The sequence below is a fragment of the Pristis pectinata genome, chromosome 11 (genome assembly GCF_009764475.1).
Source record: "Pristis pectinata isolate sPriPec2 chromosome 11, sPriPec2.1.pri, whole genome shotgun sequence".
Classification (NCBI taxonomy): domain Eukaryota; kingdom Metazoa; phylum Chordata; class Chondrichthyes; order Rhinopristiformes; family Pristidae; genus Pristis; species Pristis pectinata.
Genome location: NC_067415.1, coordinates 87253390 through 87270314, shown reverse-complemented (window position 1 = coordinate 87270314; position 16925 = coordinate 87253390). Strand labels below are relative to the sequence as shown.

The following is a 16925-nucleotide window of genomic DNA, read 5'->3' as shown; positions in this document are numbered from 1 at the left end:
TGTACTCTGTGGACTGAAGGACTTGTCTTGGTGCAGGGTGAACCAGGTCCCGTTGGGCCAGCAGGATACCCAGGATTGCAAGGCATTCCAGTAAGTACAGTGAATGTCTGTCACCTTGGCAATTCCATGGTAACAGTGATCTGTATGTGAGTGAGTGTATCTGTGTGATTATGTGTGAGTGAGTCTGTGTGTGCATGTGCCTGTGCGCACGTGTGTGTGTGTGTGTGTGTGTGTATGCGTGTTCCTGTGTGTGTGTGTGCACATGTGTATGCATGTTCCTCTGTGTGTGTGTGTGTGTGTGTGCACATGTGTATGCATGTTCCTCTGTGTGTGTGTGTGTGTGTGTGTGTGCGCGCACGTGTGTATGCATGTTCCTCTGTGTGTGTGTGTGTGTGTGTGTGTGTGTGTGTGTGTGTGTGTGTGTGTGTGTGTGTGAATACGTGTGCGTGTGCCAAGCTTGGGCACTATCCTCATATCTTTTCTTTTTTAATCTTTTTATTAGTTTTCAAATTAATACAGATTAATATATAACATCAATGTTTGTACATGTAATACACAGAAATCAGAACAATCATGGCATAGATAATCATAAAGAACAATAAAATATTAAAAAATCTGTAGATCCAATGACCTCAGTAAATGAATATAATATGAAAGAAAGGAAAGAAAAAGATTTATTATATAAATTTAAAAAAAGAAAAAACAAATCAATAAGAAACATTCTAAACAATATATCAAATCAAACTAAACAGAAAAATTAAAAAAACAAACAAAAAAAAAGAAAAAAAAACTGGGCTAAAATTTCTCAGTAGAAACAGAGCAAAATTATGTTGTCAACTCCGTTCCTCTAAGTTGGAAAGTTATTGAAAAGGGATCTATATCAAGTGAAAATATTGAATAAATAGACTCCAAATATCTTCAAATTTAAGCGAAGGATCAACAGTACCACTCCTAATTTTTTCCAAGTTTAAACATGATATAGTTTGAGAGAACCATTGAAAAGTAGTAGGGGGTATTGGATCCTTCCATTTAAGCAAAATGGATCGTTTGGCCATTAATGTAACAAGGCACTATCCTCATGTCGGTTCTCCTTGTTTTCCAGGGTCATCCAGGTGCTCCCGGGCAGAAGGTCAGAAACAAACCGGCTTCTCGAAAACTTTTCAGAAGTTGAACTAAGAGTACCGATCCTGTCAGCATGATCCCGAGCTGTGTCTCAATCTCCTGACCCAGTCTCCCTGTTATTGGTGGTCATTCAGCCTTTCTATAGCCAGATTCTGACTGATCCTGCACCTCAGTCCCAGCAGACTGCTGTTGCTCCTTCCCCTCAACTCCTGCCTTCCCCCAGTGGTCAGTGGCGATCGCAGTGTGTGGTTGGGTCCATCCAAGCCCAGAGTTAGACTCATTCCTCCTTACTGGATGTTGTCTGGAGTCCCATCGTGGTCATTCAGCCCCTCTGTTCTGTCCCAGTGTTCCTGCTGTACACCCCCCTCCTCCCCCACACCCCCCCACCTCCTGATCATGAGTTGACCCAGTTTCCAACGAAATCCAGACCCCTCCCTGGGAGTTCTGACCACACCCTGACCAGGATATTCCGTATGGATCACGGATGCAGGTGTAACTCCCAGATGTCTGAGGCTGCTGGTACTTTCAGATTTAGGACCCATCAACCAATAATGTTCCAGTGTGTCAGCCTCCCACCCTGGGGAGCTCAGCAAGGACAGAACGAGTGATGGAGCGGGGGGTGGGCTTCAGAAGGCAGTAGGCAAGACTCCAGGACAGGGATAAACCGACAGGAAGTGTTGGACTTCCCTCCTGTGTTGTGCCTCAGGTAAGGTGAGACTGCAGTCAGGAAAACCCAAGCCTCCAAGTGCACTGGTGAGTGAACACCACACCGTCACTGACTGACACAGGAGGAGGCCATTTGGCCCATCAAACATGTGTCAGATCTTGGAAAGAGCTCTCCATTTAGTGCCACCGCTCACCCCCGCGCCCCCCCCCCCCCACCACCTCTTCCCCACGCCCATGACAACACACACAGATTGAAGCTCCTTCTGCGGTGTATCCAGGCACCCCGTGTGCCCAGCTCACTGACCCTCCTAGTGGAAGCGGTTCCTGGGGAAACCCTTGCTGACTTTGAACTCTCCATTAAATCTCCCTCTAACCTTCTCTGCGGCAAGGAGAGCAGCCTCAGACTCTCCTGCCTCCCACAGAACAGACCTCGCTCGCTCCCGTGACCCTCCTGTGCTCCCTCGCCAAGGTCAGACCTGTCAGGTCCAGGGATGAAGGAGTAGGGATCCCAGGACTTTGTTAACTCTCTGATGGTTTCTTTTCACACAGGGAGAGCCAGGGGAAGTAATCGGCTTTCCAGTACTGAAGGGTGACCCAGGATTCCCTGGCCTCCCGGGGAAAGTGGTGAGTTCTGGCTTTCACTCAGTCCCCACAAACCAAGCCCAGGGTCTGCGGCTCCTCCTGAACCGATGTCTCTTTGCTTGCAGGGAGCCCCAGGTCTTCCAGGGCCCATCGGACCCCCAGGACCCCCAGGTTACCCAGGACCCGCGGTAAGTGCCCCCATGGCCTCTCCCACATCAGCCCGTCTGTGGTTAAACTCTAGTTTGAGGCTTTAGGTTCTGAGTGCGTGGGTCAACCCAGAGGGTCTGGAGATAGGGAGCCAGTAGCCACGGCTGCTGGTTCAAATCTAGGGCTGAGAGCTGGAGGTCAGAGCGAGCCACCTCAGTGACACGGATGGAGCGACTTCAGGGGTCCGGAGTACTTTTCCCCACCCTCTGGGGAAATCGGCTGTGGACGAGTTTCAGAGCCACGTCCTCACAGTCAACACAGAATCTGGTCTCCAAGCACAGCGTCCCACTGGACGCGGGGCCTGTCACACACTCCCTCCCCCTTGGACACTGGGCCTGTCACACACTCCCGCCTCACTGGACGCTGGGCCTGTCACACACTCCCTCCCCATTGGACACTGGGCCCGTGTCGCACACTCCTGCCCCATTGGACACCGGGCCCGTGTCACACATTCCCGCCCCATTGGACACCGGGCCCGTGTCGCACACTCCCCCCCCCATTGGACATTGGGCCCGTGTCGCACACCCCCCCCCCCCCCCATTGGACACTGGGCCCGTGTCGCACTCTCCCCCCCCATTGGACACTGGGCCCGTGTCGCACACTCCCCCCCCACTGGACACTGGGCCCGTGTCACACACTCCCCCCCCATTGGACACTGGGCCCGTGTCACACACTCCAAACTCATGCGGTTATTTTGTGGTCAGGAATCGCTGGATCAGGACATTCAGTGGCAGGAACTCAATGCTTTCCTGGGAGTGTTACTCTGGCTAATGGATAATGGGCATTAGCTGACCCCTCCCTTTGCATATTTTGCCCAGTTGTCCAGCAGTAAGGCAGCGAGGGTGACCTGGTGCCGGCTCCCTGCCTGAAGCACATGGGACAAGGGAATGCTGGGAAGTGCACAGAAAGACCTCACTCTTCCTTCAGCTTACAGGGGAAGGACCTTTCCTCAAACCCTGTACCTGAGATAAGGAATCCATCAGGTGTGCAACCAGGGGTCAAATCTACGTTCGACCCTCAAACCTTCTCATCATTTGGGTTGCTGTACTTGGATGTGAAAATGCAGCAGCCAATCTCCCACAGAACTGGTGACATTGCCCAGTAATACTGGTTCAAAGTCACCGTGGCCCTGGAGGATTCCCTGCTATGTCTGTGGGGCAACACCCAAAACGCTGGGGGAACTCAGCGGGTCAGGCAGCATCTATGGTGGGAAATGAACAGTCAACGTTTCGGGTTGACACCCTTCATCGGGACTCACTGATGTCCTGTGTCAGTGTGTCTGTGGGGCCTTTTGAACCCAGCCCATGTCTGGCCGTTGTGTGGGGCTGTGGGTCGAGGACCAGTGGGCAGGATTGGGACTGTGTCCTCCAGTACTGCAGCTGACGGAAAGGCTCTAACTCCACCAAGGTTGGTGAGTCTGCTTCCTTTGGTCGCTGGCTTCCTGCAGTGTTCTCTCTCGGACTTGCCACGTGTTGAGCCCGGATGTCAGTAGTTGACTGTGTGTGGTGCAGGTGTGGTGTGGAAGGTTCCAGTCTGTGCCCCCTTCCCAATCATTCCCTGCCCCTCTCTCCCTCTGTGCCTCTCCCCCAATTCCCCTCACACCACCCCTCCCCTTTCCTCTCTCCCCTCATGTCCCCTCTCCTCCTGTCTCTTCACCTCCGACATGCCTACTTCTCTGGCCAGGATTGTGCTCATTCCTTTCATGGCCGTGTGTAAGTGTTGGCCCAAAGCGCGCCCATGAGTTCCCTGGGATGCTTCAGGCAGCGAATGAAAATGGTTATTGTTTATGTTGTCATTCCAGGGTCCCCCCGGAATCCCAGGACTCCCCGGACCAAAGGTAAACTGTTCCTTTCAGTAGTAGGATCAATATTCCCGACTCTACAACCTGACACTCGAATTACTCTTCTCTGTGTTTTGTGAACAGGGCAACATGGGGGTGCAGTTTTATGGACAAAAGGGTGAAAAGGTGAGACCACGTTCTAACCTGCCGTTCGTTCAATGAGCATCCGCCGGACTCCGTATTGTTGCACATGTGGTCCGTGCAGGTGCCTCCTTTCAACTTGTCTCCATTTAATGGTCAGGGTGGGGTTACTGTGGGTGGTCAGGGTGGGGTTACTGTGGACGATCAGGGTGGGATCACTGTGGGTGTTCAGGGTGGGGTTACTGTGGACGGTCAGGGTGGGATCACTGTGGGTGGTCAGGGTGGGGTTACTGTGGACGGTCAGGGTGGGGTTACTGTGGATGGTCAGGGTGGGGTTACTGTGGGTGAACCGTTGTATGTAATCACTGAGCTGCTGTCTCTGCTGCCAAAAGTGCGGCGTTGTACGTGGCCTCCCCGCTGCCGGGGTAGGTTGGTGCTCGGTTCAGACATGCCCTTGCCATGTTCAAGGGGCTTTGGGGGTGTTGTGGAGCCCTTTTCTGCCACGTCCCGGGACGTGGGCAAGGCCGTCACTTGCTGCCCTTGAAGCTGAGATGGCCTCCAATCAGTCCAGGGAAGAGCAAGTGTGCAACACCAGGGGGATTCACTGATTGCCACCGCCCCCCCCCCCCCCCCCCCCCCCCCGGATTACCCATATACAGCCAAGATCAAGAGGGGGGTAACTGGAGGGCGAGGATGGAGTTAACCACTTCATTTGTCCCTAGCAGTGGCAAATGCTTCTGTAAACCTGTCGCTGTAACTGGCCGCTACCCGGACACAGCTGTGCCCACACTGGAGGGAGGGGTAGTACCACCACTGGAAACCTGAGGTCACCCTCCCACCAACTGGTGCCTGAATGACGGGGGTGGAGGAGGGGAGGTGATGGGGCAAGGAAGGTGAGGGAGGCACAGAGAGGGGCACTTGGGATGCAGGAGATGATGGGAAAGGGGAGGGGATAGGGCAGGAGGGGAAGAAATGTGGGTGAGGAGGGGTGAGGAAGGAAGCTGAGAGTGGGGCGGGGAGGGAAAGGGTCAGGGAGAGGGGCTGGGAAGCTTCTGTTCTGATGGATGGTGTGACCCAGTGTGGGGAGTCACATCACAGACCCAGTGGTTCTGACAAATGTTATTTCTATTGACAGGGTGAGCCAGGTGTTCAAGGGCCAGCAGGGCTGCCTGGTTCGGGAGAGCAGACTGGAGCCCTCGAAGCAAAAATCCAGAAAGGAGAGAAGGTTCGATCACTTTGCTGCTTTAGATCATTCCTTTGCTTCCTTTCTGGAACGGTTAAACCCAGAACGGAGATGTCTCCATATCTGGAGAGCCCCCAGTCTTGGCACATACGGGTAGCTGTTTACAGAGATTGACATGGTGCCATGGTATCACCTGCACTCTGCCCACCCTCTCACTGACAGTGAACCAGTAGCGGTGCCTTCACCACACATGCTGCTCCATGTTCAATGCACGGGATTTCCATGGGAATCATGGAATGTTGCTCCATTGATAGATCCCACTGGAGATGATCTGACCTTTGACCTCCCGTTAACATCGAAGAACTTGCCCCTGGTGAACTTACTGGCAAACATTGGGGCTGGTGATTGGTAGAGTAAGCCCCTGTTTGATGAGGGAATGTCAATCATTGCCACAGCCCAGAGAGGGGACAATTTAGACCTTTTACACCACAGCCCAGAGAGATAAGATTTCTTTATTAGTCACATGTACATCGAAACACACAGTGAAATGCATCTTTTGTGTAGAGTGTTCTGGGGGCAGCCCACAAGTGTCGCCACACTTCCGGCGCCAACATAGCACGCCCACAACTTCCTAACCTGTACGTCTTTGGAATGTGGGAGGAAACCAGAGCACCCGGAGGAAACTCACTCAGTCACGGGGAGAACGTACAAACTCCTTACAGACAACGGCTGGAATTGAACCCAGGTCGCTGGCGCTGTAATAACGTTACGCTAACCGCTACACTACCGTGCCTTGGGGACAATTTACACTCTCGCCTCCTTTGTCAGCAGTCAGTTGATGTTGGCATTATAAAAAAATTACATTTATCTGCAATTACGTTCTGTCTCCTTTTTCTTTCCTGATCACTTGATCACCCTCACTCTGAAACTCCCAACCTTCTTGCGACACTGAAGAGAGCCATTCGGACCATCGGGTCCATGCCAGCCCATTATTCCATCTCCCCCTCCTTATTTCCTGTAGCCCTTCAACTTACTCTCTCTCTCACGTGCCCCTCAACTCACCTACAGTATTACAGCAATTAACCTCCCAGCACGTTGCAGGAGGAGCAGTCCCAGGGAGAACGTGCAAACTCCACACAGGCAGCACCCAAGATGAAGAGTGAACCCCAGTCTCTGGAGCTGTGAGGCAGTGGCTCTACCGTGCGCACCCTTCACTCACCACCCCCCTGCCCACTGATTGCATTGGCTCCCCATTGAACGACAGCTCCTGATCATGCCTTCCCCGTCTGTAACCCCCCCACCCCCAGCCTCCATTACCCCTCTTGTTTGAACATCCCCTACCCTGTGAGGCCATGCCTTTAGCTGGTGAAGTGTTGGGCTCTGGAACTCCCTCCCCCGCCCCCTCTGCCTCTCAACCTCTCACTCCTCACGTAACCTGCTTCTTACCACCTCACCCCCCACCCTCTTGACCAGCAGGGAGGGGGAGCTGAAAGCTACAGGGCATTGCTTAGGGTGGAGGGGAAAGATTTAAAAGGGAACTGAGCCACTGCTTCACCCAGAGGGCGGTCAGTATATGGAACGAGCTGCCAGAGGAAGCGGCTGGGGCAGGTGCAGTAACGACATTTAAAAGACATTTGGATACGTACGTGGATAGGAAAGGTTTAGAGGGATATGGGTCAAATGTGGGCAATCGGGACTGGCTTGGGCACCATGGTGGGCATGGACGAGTTAGGCCGAAGGGCCTGTTTCCCTGCTGTGACCTGCTCAGTGCGTCAATGGATCGGTGTCAGGCTCAGGTGGTGACACCGCTTGGGTCAGGTTACTGCATTAGTAATACAACTGAAGGAAAGGCTTGCATTTCCACGCACTCTATAGCCATCGAAGGACTTGTTGACAATGTAGCCACTGTTATAATGTGGGAAAGGCACTATGCAAATGCAGATGTTGTTATGGTAATAAACACTTACTCAGAGACATTAATTCCAATGACCTCTTCCTGCTGATTTTCTTTCAGGGTCAGAAAGGTGATCGTGGGGAACTGGGACCTAAAGGTTTCCCTGGCAGTCCAGTAAGTGTTCTGACCGTACTGCTCTGTTAATCTATCACTGTAGTAAGAATCCCATGGATGTGCGCTTCCTGTTCACAGACTCCTGCATGTTGATGGTTGTACACCCACGGTAGCATTTCAACCACTCGACAAGGGAACTTGGAGCAAAAACCAAACTGCTGGAGGAACTCAGCGAGACCCCTCCTCCAGACCCTGTACATCGACTGTTGGTTTCCCTCCACAGACGGTGCCTGACCCACCGAGTTCCTGCAACAGTTTGTTTTTTCTTTGCTGCAGATTCCAACGTCTGTAGTCTCTTGTGTCCCCTAATGTGGGAGTCTCCTGGGTACACAGGTGTCTGTAATCCTGTGGTGGCTGCAGTCAATATATTGGCTGCATTGAACAATGCAGCAAAGGTCAGTGAAGGAGTTGACTACATTTGCTCACACCCCTCCCAGTACTCACCGTGAGGAGCCTTCTTGCTATAACTGCCCTCGTTTTGTGTACAAATCCTCTGTTAAATTGAGATTCCAACATCCTGTAAGATGCTGGAGAGTCCTGAGTGGGTTCTGGGTGCCCAGTGGGTGGAGGGGAGTGTGCGGACCATCTGGAACTGCCTGGTGTCCCTGCTCTCTGCCAGGTGGATTTCACCCTGAATCTGAACAGATTGGACATTTGAGGAGATGTTCCTCAAGTTGCTCGTCCGTAGAGAGAGGAAGGTCAACAGCTGCTTGGTGACAGGGTCAGGGACAGGGTCCACATGGTCAGCCTCCACAGTGTGTACCTCCTGCCCAGTCAGAGCAGAGGCACAAAGCCAGGTCTTTCAGGGAAATCCCTCCCAGATCTGGGAGATCATCCACCCTGAACCAATAGAAGGAGCACCCCACGCCAGCTCACGTTGCAAGGAACCCATGAGGAGTTTGAGTTTAGTCTTTCCCCTCCTCCCTCCCCTACCCACGGGGAGGAGGTCCATTGCTGCTTGTTCCATTCCCACAGTGTGGATAGTGGGATCCCCCACCCCGTCTTCTCCATCTACCTGCAGGTCCACCACCACGTTGCCTCCGTCTTGATCAACCTCAGAATGTTTGGAGGAGGTTCACAGGTGGGAAGGTGACGGTGCAGACTTGGTACTGGAGGGAGTGGTGTTGCAGAGAGTTCTGGGCAGGAGTTGGTGTCAGAGTCTGCACCGTAACTGAAGCCCAAGCCTCACACCGCCTGCCCTGCTGTGAATGAGCAGCGACGTGTGGTCAGCTCGGCCGGAGCCCTGCTGATTGGGCAGGAGGAGCCTGTGGCAAAGCACAGGAGGTCCCTGGTGCAAGAACAGTGAGTGCAGCACTGAGCGATTTCACTGAGGGACTCGGACATTGCCAAAGGTGTAAAATGCTGAAATACTCAGCAAGCCAGGCAGCATCTCTGGAGAGGGAAGCAGAGTTAGCGGTTCTAATGGGAGCCATGGACTCTCTCTTCACAGCTGCTGCCTGACTCCGAGCCACACCCCGCATTTTCCAGTTTAATTCCCGATTTCCAGAAGCGGTAGCATTCTGCTTCATTCCCAATTGCCGAAAAATTTCCCACACCCCATGACCATTTGGTAAGTTCAGCGGGTGTGGGGTCACTGAGGCTGCTGTGCCACCTCCCTCTGTGGAACAGGGCAACCTGGGCTGTCCCTGCCCCTGGGAGCTTTGATTTAGAAAAGAACTGTTTAACTTTAATGCGGGACGTCCGCTCCGTGGGGGCCGCTTGCCCCAAGCCCACCACTCCGGCTGAGGGAGGGTCAGCCGGTACTGAGCTTCACAAACTGAAACTTGAAGGAAGCGGAGAGTTTCCCGAGCAGCGTTTGGAGTTATAACTCATTAACCAGCTGATGGTTCACCCACCTGCAGGGACATTCACAGATCGGAATGAAAGGCAACAAAGGAGAGATGGGCGAGCCGGGGAAACGGGTGAGTCCGATGTAGCTGCCGATTCCTTGTCACCTCCCTCCTGGGACCTGGGTGTCGCTGGCAGGGCGGGCACTCAGTGTCCATCCTTGCCTACCTTGAGGAGGGGGTGGGTGCTGTTCTCTGCAGCTGCCTTGGGCAGCTGACCCCTGACTGGGCCACTTCAGAGGGTGGATCACGTTAACCCCGTTGGCCTGGAGTCACACATCGGTTGGACCAGGGAAGGAAGGTGGGTCTCAGTCCCACTGGGCAACAGTTAACACAATGGGCAGGGGGTAAGTGCACAGCCCAACACCCTTCCCTGTCACATGGTTCCACATGGGGAGTGAGGTGGACACTGCTCCAGGGTCAGGTTCAGGAGTGTGCCACATGAATGGGGAGGAGGGGGGAGGGTAGGGGGGAGGAGGGGGAAGGGTAGGGGGAGGAGGGAGGAGGGGGAGGGAGGGGGGGATGGGGACAGGGCAGAGGGTGGGGAGGGTGGAGGGGATTGGGAAGGGCGGTGGAGGGGGGACGGGGAGGAGAGGAGGAGGAAGGAGCGCAGAGGGGGGTGGAGGAGTTGGAGAAGGGTGAGGAGGAGGGGAGGGGGAGGAGGAGGGGGGCGGAGGAGGGAAGAGGGAGTAGGAGGGAGGTAAACCTCCTTCCCAGTCCTGGGGAAGGTGCTGCAGAGTTCTCCGAGTCTGCTGCTTGTTGTGAGTTGTGCACAGTGGCTGAAACAACGTCCTTCTGCTGTTCCACAGGGCAAACCCGGCAAGGACGGAGAGCCCGGAATCCCGGGACAAAATGTGAGTATTCGGGACCCAGGTGTGTAACATCTGGAGTGCACCGTGACAGCGCTCCCTGGGCTCACACTCACAGTCTGCCTCTGCACCTGTCACCCTAGGGGGGGAGGTGGGTGAGGGTCGTGTCCCATCACCCTACGAACAGTCTCGTTCCACAGGAATGGCCGACAGCACTGGGGAGGGTGGGTGTTGGTGGGGGGGAAAGTGTGGGGAGGGGGGGGCGTTGGAGGTAGGTGGGAAGCGAATGGACGGACACTGCAACACCCACAGCAAATCTACAGTGGTGACTGGGTGGGTTACAGGCAGACGAGGTAAATACAACTGCCCACTGATTCCGGGACCCAACAGTCAGAGGTTTATTGTGCAGTGGTTGTTAATGAACAAGGAGAAATTAACCCTGTGTTCTGTTTAACTTGTAGGGTCTAGTAGGTTATCCCGGTTCACCAGGACTCCCTGGGCAGGACGGGCCCAAGGTAACCCGTCATCTCCTGGAGCTTCTCCCAAATATTGGTTGGGGAAGGAGGGAGGGGCTGGTGGGTGGGGGGAATAGAGAGATGAAACAGAGGAATGGTGATGTGGAGGGAAAGATAGGTGAGTGGGTGGGGGGAGATGGATGGGTGGGTGGGGAGAGAGGGTTAGGTGGGTGGGGGGAGGAGTGGGTGGGTGGGGGAGAGAGGGGTGGGTGGAGGGAGGAGTGGGTGGGTGTGGGGAGAGGGATGGGTGGGTGGGGAGGAGGGGTGGGTGGGTGCGGTAGAGAGGGGTGGGTGGGAGGGGAGGGAGTGATGAGTGTGTGGGGGAGGAGGAGTGGGTGGGTTGGGGAGGAGGGGTGGGTGGAGGGAGGAGTGGGTGGGTGTGGGGAGAGGGATGGGTGGGTGGGGAGGAGGGGTGGGTGGGTGCGGTAGAGAGGGGTGGGTGGGAGGGGAGGGAGTGATGAGTGTGTGGGGGAGGAGGAGTGGGTGGGTTGGGGAGGAGGGGTGGGTGGAGGAGGGACGGATGGATGGGTGGGGGAGAGAGGGGTGGGTGGGTGGGGGGAGGAGGAGTGGGTGGGTGGGGGAGGGAGGGATGGGTGGGTGGGGGAGAGAGGGGTGGGTAGGTGGGGGGAGGAGGAGTGGGTGGGTGGGGGAGGGAGGGATGGGTGGGTGGGGGAGAGAGGGGTGGGTGGGTGGGGGAGAGAGGGGTGGGTGGGTGGGGGAGAGAGGAATCCACGGGTGAGGTTATGATGACTATTGACTACTGAGGAAGGTGCTGGTACGTTCCAATGGCAGTTTTCCGGTCTGTGCACTGGTGTAATGGTGGTGGAAACCTTGGTGTGATGTATGGTCCCGTCCAGTGAGATCACGGGTGCACACTGGGGGACTTTGGTTCCAGGGTCTTGGTTTGTTCTCCTGTGAATAACAAGCAGATGTTCTTTCTGTAGGGAGAGCAAGGCAGTCGAGGACTTGATGGTCCACCAGGACTTGTAAGTATCTGAAAAAATGAACAATCAGAGTTTGAATGATATTGTGGGAACATGGTTGAGATTTCTTCTGTCAACACAAGAGGCGGTTTGACCCATGCAGCCTGTAGCAGCTCAGTTACACTGACTGGGAGCAGGAGGAGGTTCTCGCTCCCTCCCTCCTGCCCCGCCAGTTAACGATCAACTCTGCACTCCCTCCAGTAACCTTCACCCTCTCACATCAAGAACCATCGACCTATCTCTGCATCCACTGTCCTTCGCGGCAGCGTGTTCCACACACACAGCCCTCGGTCACAAACCCCTTCACCCCTTCCGCTGTTCAGTTAGATCACAGCCCCTAACCCTTGGTACCCTTGCCCAAAGAAATACCTGCAATCTCATTGGCCCACAAGATCTCTGGCAGCTACGGCACCGACTGAGAACCAGGAATCCCCTGATGTTCTCTCCAGGAACATATCCTGACACTGCTGCCCTCACCTCACCGGTCTCACCCTCACCCTCGCCTCACCCTTGCCTCAGTCTCGCCTCACCTCGCCCTCACCTCGCTTCGGTCTCACCCTCGCCTTGGTCTCGCCCTCACCTTGCTTTGGTCTCACCCTCGCCTTGGTCTCGCCCTCACCCTCACCTCGCCCTCACCCTCACCTTGCCCTCACCTTCACCTTACCTCAGTCTCGCCCTCACCCCCCCCACCCTCAGCCCACTGACTCCCAGTTCACCTGCACCATGCTGTGAAAATGCTGCCCCCGTTTTCACATCCCCCCACGGTCTTCCCTTCTCCCCTCCCCCAGAGCTGTCACCTTTTCTGACCGACAAGCTTCTGAGCTTCTTCACTTCCGGCCTCTCGGTCACTCCTGGTTTCCATTGTTCCGCCATTAACAGTTGTGCCATCGGCCACCGGAGCCCTGAGCTCCAGGGTGCCCCAAAGCCCCTCTCCAGACCTCCTCACTGACCAAGCCTTTGTCCATAACTGGGCGTCAGACCTTGTCCAGGAACGTTGGTGTATTGTGCTCTGGACCTTGATGGTGGAGGAAGCAGAGGCGAAACAGGTACAGAGGGTTCCTGAACCTCCTGGCTGGAATTTCCAGATGATGTAAGAGATGACAGTGTCTGGGTGTTGGTCGCCCTCTGGCACCACCTGAACCGTTACATTTTCATGTGTTCAGTGGCATCCTTGCAAACCTTTCATCTCTGCAAACAGTTGGGTGAAATTGGTAACTGTGAAAGTGTTGCTGCTCTCAGTGCTTTATCACAGCTTGAAGAGTGAGTTCCATGCAAAGGTGCCTTTTGTTACTGTGTTAACAATCAGCATGGACGTGTTGGGCTGAAGGCCTTTTCCATGCTGTAGAACTCTGTGACTCTGTCAGCTCGAAGGCACTTTATCAATGGGAGCTGGCCTTGGTCTTGCAGATTATTGATGCAGAAGGGAACGCTATTTATGGCACGCAGGGAGAGCCAGGAAGCCCAGGTCCCCGCGGAGAGAAGGGTGAACGAGGCCCTGAAGGTGAGCATGCTGGACACCCGCCGCCCACCAACAGCCCCCAACACTGGGAGAGTGGTCACCATCACTAAAACTCTGCTTCCTTCTTCCCCCAACCCAGGGCCCCCAGGACTGGCCGGGATACCAGGCCCTCCAGGTAAAGCCATGTGAAACTCGATGTGACAGGGTAGTCATTTGGGAATTCCGTGCGCAATGTGTCTGTGACTAACTGGTTGAGCTTCCGTGGAGACAAACTGGGAGAGGAGTCCTGAAACCTTAATTCACTGATTGCTCTTCTATCGGAGAAGTATTGTGTCCTTTCCAGGGGTCTACAATGTGACCTATTTCAGTAACACACACAAAATGCTGGAGGAACTCAGCAGGTCAGGCAGCATCTATGGAGGGAAATAAACAGTCCACGTTTTGGGCCGAGACCCTTCATCAGGACTGGGAAGGAAGAGGGCAGAAGCTAGAATAAGAAGGTGGGGGGAGGGGGAGGAGCGGGAGCTGGTGGGTGACAGGTGAGTCCAGGTGAGAGAGGGAGGGTAGGTAGGTGGGGATGAAGGGGGGGAGAGTGGGATTGATGTGAGAAGCTGGGAGGTGATTGGTGGAAGATGCAAAGGGCTGAAGATGGAATCTGATAGGAGAGGACAGTGGACCCTGGGATAAAGGGAGGAGAGAAAACTTGTTGCAGTAATGGCCTTAAACCTCCCTCATTGCCTCTGACCAGACACTTAGCCACTTGTTCCTGCTGCTAGTGGTTTTTATGTCCTTGCCGACAAAGTAATGGATTTCTTTAACCCACACCCAGGTCAGCCGCTGAAAGGTGACAAAGGCTTCCCAGGATTCACAGGGGAACGGGGCCAGAAAGGTGACAAAGGAGAGCCAGGGAAATCGATGCCGGGCCTGCCGGGAAGTGCAGGTGTCAGGGGATCCCCTGGCCCACCTGGTCCTCCGGGACCCCCAGGTACGTTGACGATGAGAATGGAATGCCCACGTCCCAGCCACTGTTCATCTTGTCTGTACTAACTCACGGGAGGCGGCATCACAGTGGGGCCAGCATTCACTGCCCATCCAGAACTGTCCTCGAGAGGCTGGGGGATGAGTCACCACCTGGGGCTGCAGTCTGTGTGGTGAGGGTGTCCCGGCTTGCTGCTGGGGAGGGTGTCCGGTGTGCAGCTGGGGTGAGGGTGCCGCTGGCGAGGGTGCTGCTGGGGAGGGTGCTGCTGGGGAAGGAGTTCCAGGACAGGCCCAGTGACGATGAAGGATCAGCGATATATTTCCAAGGGAGGGTGGTGCCTGACTTGGAGGGGAACCTGGAGGTGGTGGTTGTCCCCTGAGCTGCTGCCCTTGTCCTTGGTGGGAGAGGTGGTGGGTTTGGGAAGTGCTGTCGGAGTAACCTGGGCGATCTTAGGTGGTGCACACTGTAGCCACTGTGTGTCAGAGGTGGAGGGTGGGAGTGTTTATAGTGGAGTGTGGGGTGTGAGTCAATTGGGAGCGGTGTCCTGGGTGGTGTTGAGCATTGTTGGGGCTGCACTCAGCCTAGGACAGAGGGGGTATTTCTGATCTTCTGACTTGTGCCTCAGGGGTGGTTTAAAGGCTTTGGGGTGTCAGGAGGTGAGTCACACCACAGGATCCAGGCTTCAGACTGCTCCAGTCGCTGTGAACGTTACGTGGCTGGTGCAGTGGCATTTAAAGTTCTTGGGAAACTTCTGTCTGCCCACCAGCCCCGAGGAAACTCACCCTGCTCACAGGAACGTGGACGGGGGTGAGAGCCACTGTCCACAGGAGCCCAGTCCCCACCCTGCCTCCAGAGTGGCGAAGCAGAGTCTGCAGCAGCTCCCCTCCACACTGCCCTGGGCACTTGTGAGGATAATAAGTGCAGGCCCTGTTAGAGATGACAATGTCACGTAAAGTAACAGGCAAGTGGAGTTTACTGTCATGTGCACGAGTACAGTGAGGTACAGGTACTGTGAAACCTTGCTTCCAGCAACATCACAGGCACGTAGGTACAGACAACACACAGAACATGAATTATACATAAATTTATACCAATGAAGAAAAAGACTGTGCAAAAAATACACAGAGACAACCCACGGCAGCGCAGGAGGTGGTCCGTAGTGTTCTGTTGCTGAGGTGGGGTTAGGGTTGTGCCGGTTGGTTCAAGAACCGAATGGTTGAAGGGAAGTAGCTGTTCCTGAACCTGGTGGTGTGGGGCTTCAGGCTTCTGTACCTCCTGCCCGATGGGAGCTGCGAGAGGAGAACAAGACCCAGATAGTGGGGATCCTTGATGATAGACACTAGCTTCTTGAGGCTGCACCTCCTGTAGATGCTGTCAGTGGTGGCGAGGGCTGTGTCAACTACCCTCTGAAGCCTCCTGCATCCCTGTGCCTTGGGATAGCCGCACCAGGTCATGATGCAACCAGTTAGGATACTTTCAACAGTGTATCTGTGGAAGTTTGTGACAGAGGTTTGTGACCCGGGTAAGTGTGAAGTGATACATTTCAGGAGATCAAATTCAAAGGCAGGATACAAGGTTAATGGCAGGACTCTTAGCAGTGTGGAGGAACAGAGGGATCTTGGAGTCCACGTTCATAGATCCCTCAAGGTTGCCACACAGGTCGATAGGGTTGTTAGGAAGGCGTATGGAGTGTTGGCCTTCATTAGTCGGGGTATTGAATTCAAGAGCCACAAGGTAATGTTGCAGCTCTATAAAACTCTGGTCAGACCACACTTGGAGTATTGTGTTCAGTTCTGGTCGCCTCATTATAGGAAAGATGTGGAAGCTTTAGAGAGGGTGCAGAGGAGATTTACCAGGATGCTGCCTGGATTAGAGAACATGTCTTATGAGGAAAGGTTGAGTGAGCTATGGCTTTTCTCTTTGGAGCGACGCAGGATGAGAGGCAACTTGATAGAGGTGTACAAGATGATAAGAGGCATAGATTGAGTGGACAGTCAGAGACTTTTTCCCAGGTCGACAATGGCTAACACGAGGGGGCATAAATTTAAGGTGATTGGAGGAAGGTGTAAGGGGGATGTCAGGGGTAGGTTTTTTTACACAGAGAGTGGTGGGTGTGTGGAACGCACTGCCGAAAGAGGTTGTGGGGGCAGATACATTAGGGACATTTAGGAGACTTAGATAGACACATGAATGATAGAAAAATAGGGGGTTATGTGGGAGGGAAGGGTTAGATAGATCTTAGAGCAGGATAAAATGTCGGCACAACATTGTGGGCTGAATGGCCTGTTCTGTGCTGTAGTGTTCTATGTTCTACATTCTATTATCTGGTGACACACCAAATCTCCTGAAGTTTCCAAGAAAGTAGGAATTACACAAACACCAGGATTTTGTATCGCACCATTGATTTATGGATTTTTAGTCCTAAGGCACGGTGATGAACGATAATGTAATGGTGCACATCATAAGGTGGGCAGTTTCAGTGTAAGCCTGGGTCCGTGGTAACCCCATGTGACTGTGATATGAGGTTAAAACAGCTTTTATAGAACAACCAGAGGCCAATATCGCTCTCCCCATCCTCTCTCGC

At 54.2% G+C, this 16925-nt stretch overlaps 1 protein-coding gene across 1 annotated transcript in view; it reads left to right on the top strand.

Moving 5' to 3' along the window:
• LOC127575862 (collagen alpha-1(IV) chain-like) overlaps positions 1 to 16925 on the top strand; it is a 118164-nt gene that overhangs the window by 53836 nt on the left and 47403 nt on the right. The window contains exons 7-21 of the mRNA XM_052026061.1: positions 37 to 90; positions 1103 to 1129; positions 2338 to 2412; positions 2496 to 2558; positions 4379 to 4414; positions 4502 to 4543; positions 5634 to 5723; positions 7696 to 7749; positions 9612 to 9671; positions 10406 to 10450; positions 10867 to 10920; positions 11865 to 11906; positions 13311 to 13404; positions 13502 to 13537; positions 14192 to 14347. Of these exons, the coding sequence (XP_051882021.1) occupies positions 37 to 90; positions 1103 to 1129; positions 2338 to 2412; positions 2496 to 2558; positions 4379 to 4414; positions 4502 to 4543; positions 5634 to 5723; positions 7696 to 7749; positions 9612 to 9671; positions 10406 to 10450; positions 10867 to 10920; positions 11865 to 11906; positions 13311 to 13404; positions 13502 to 13537; positions 14192 to 14347 (928 nt within the window). The remainder of the gene's footprint in view (positions 1 to 36; positions 91 to 1102; positions 1130 to 2337; positions 2413 to 2495; positions 2559 to 4378; positions 4415 to 4501; positions 4544 to 5633; positions 5724 to 7695; positions 7750 to 9611; positions 9672 to 10405; positions 10451 to 10866; positions 10921 to 11864; positions 11907 to 13310; positions 13405 to 13501; positions 13538 to 14191; positions 14348 to 16925) is intronic.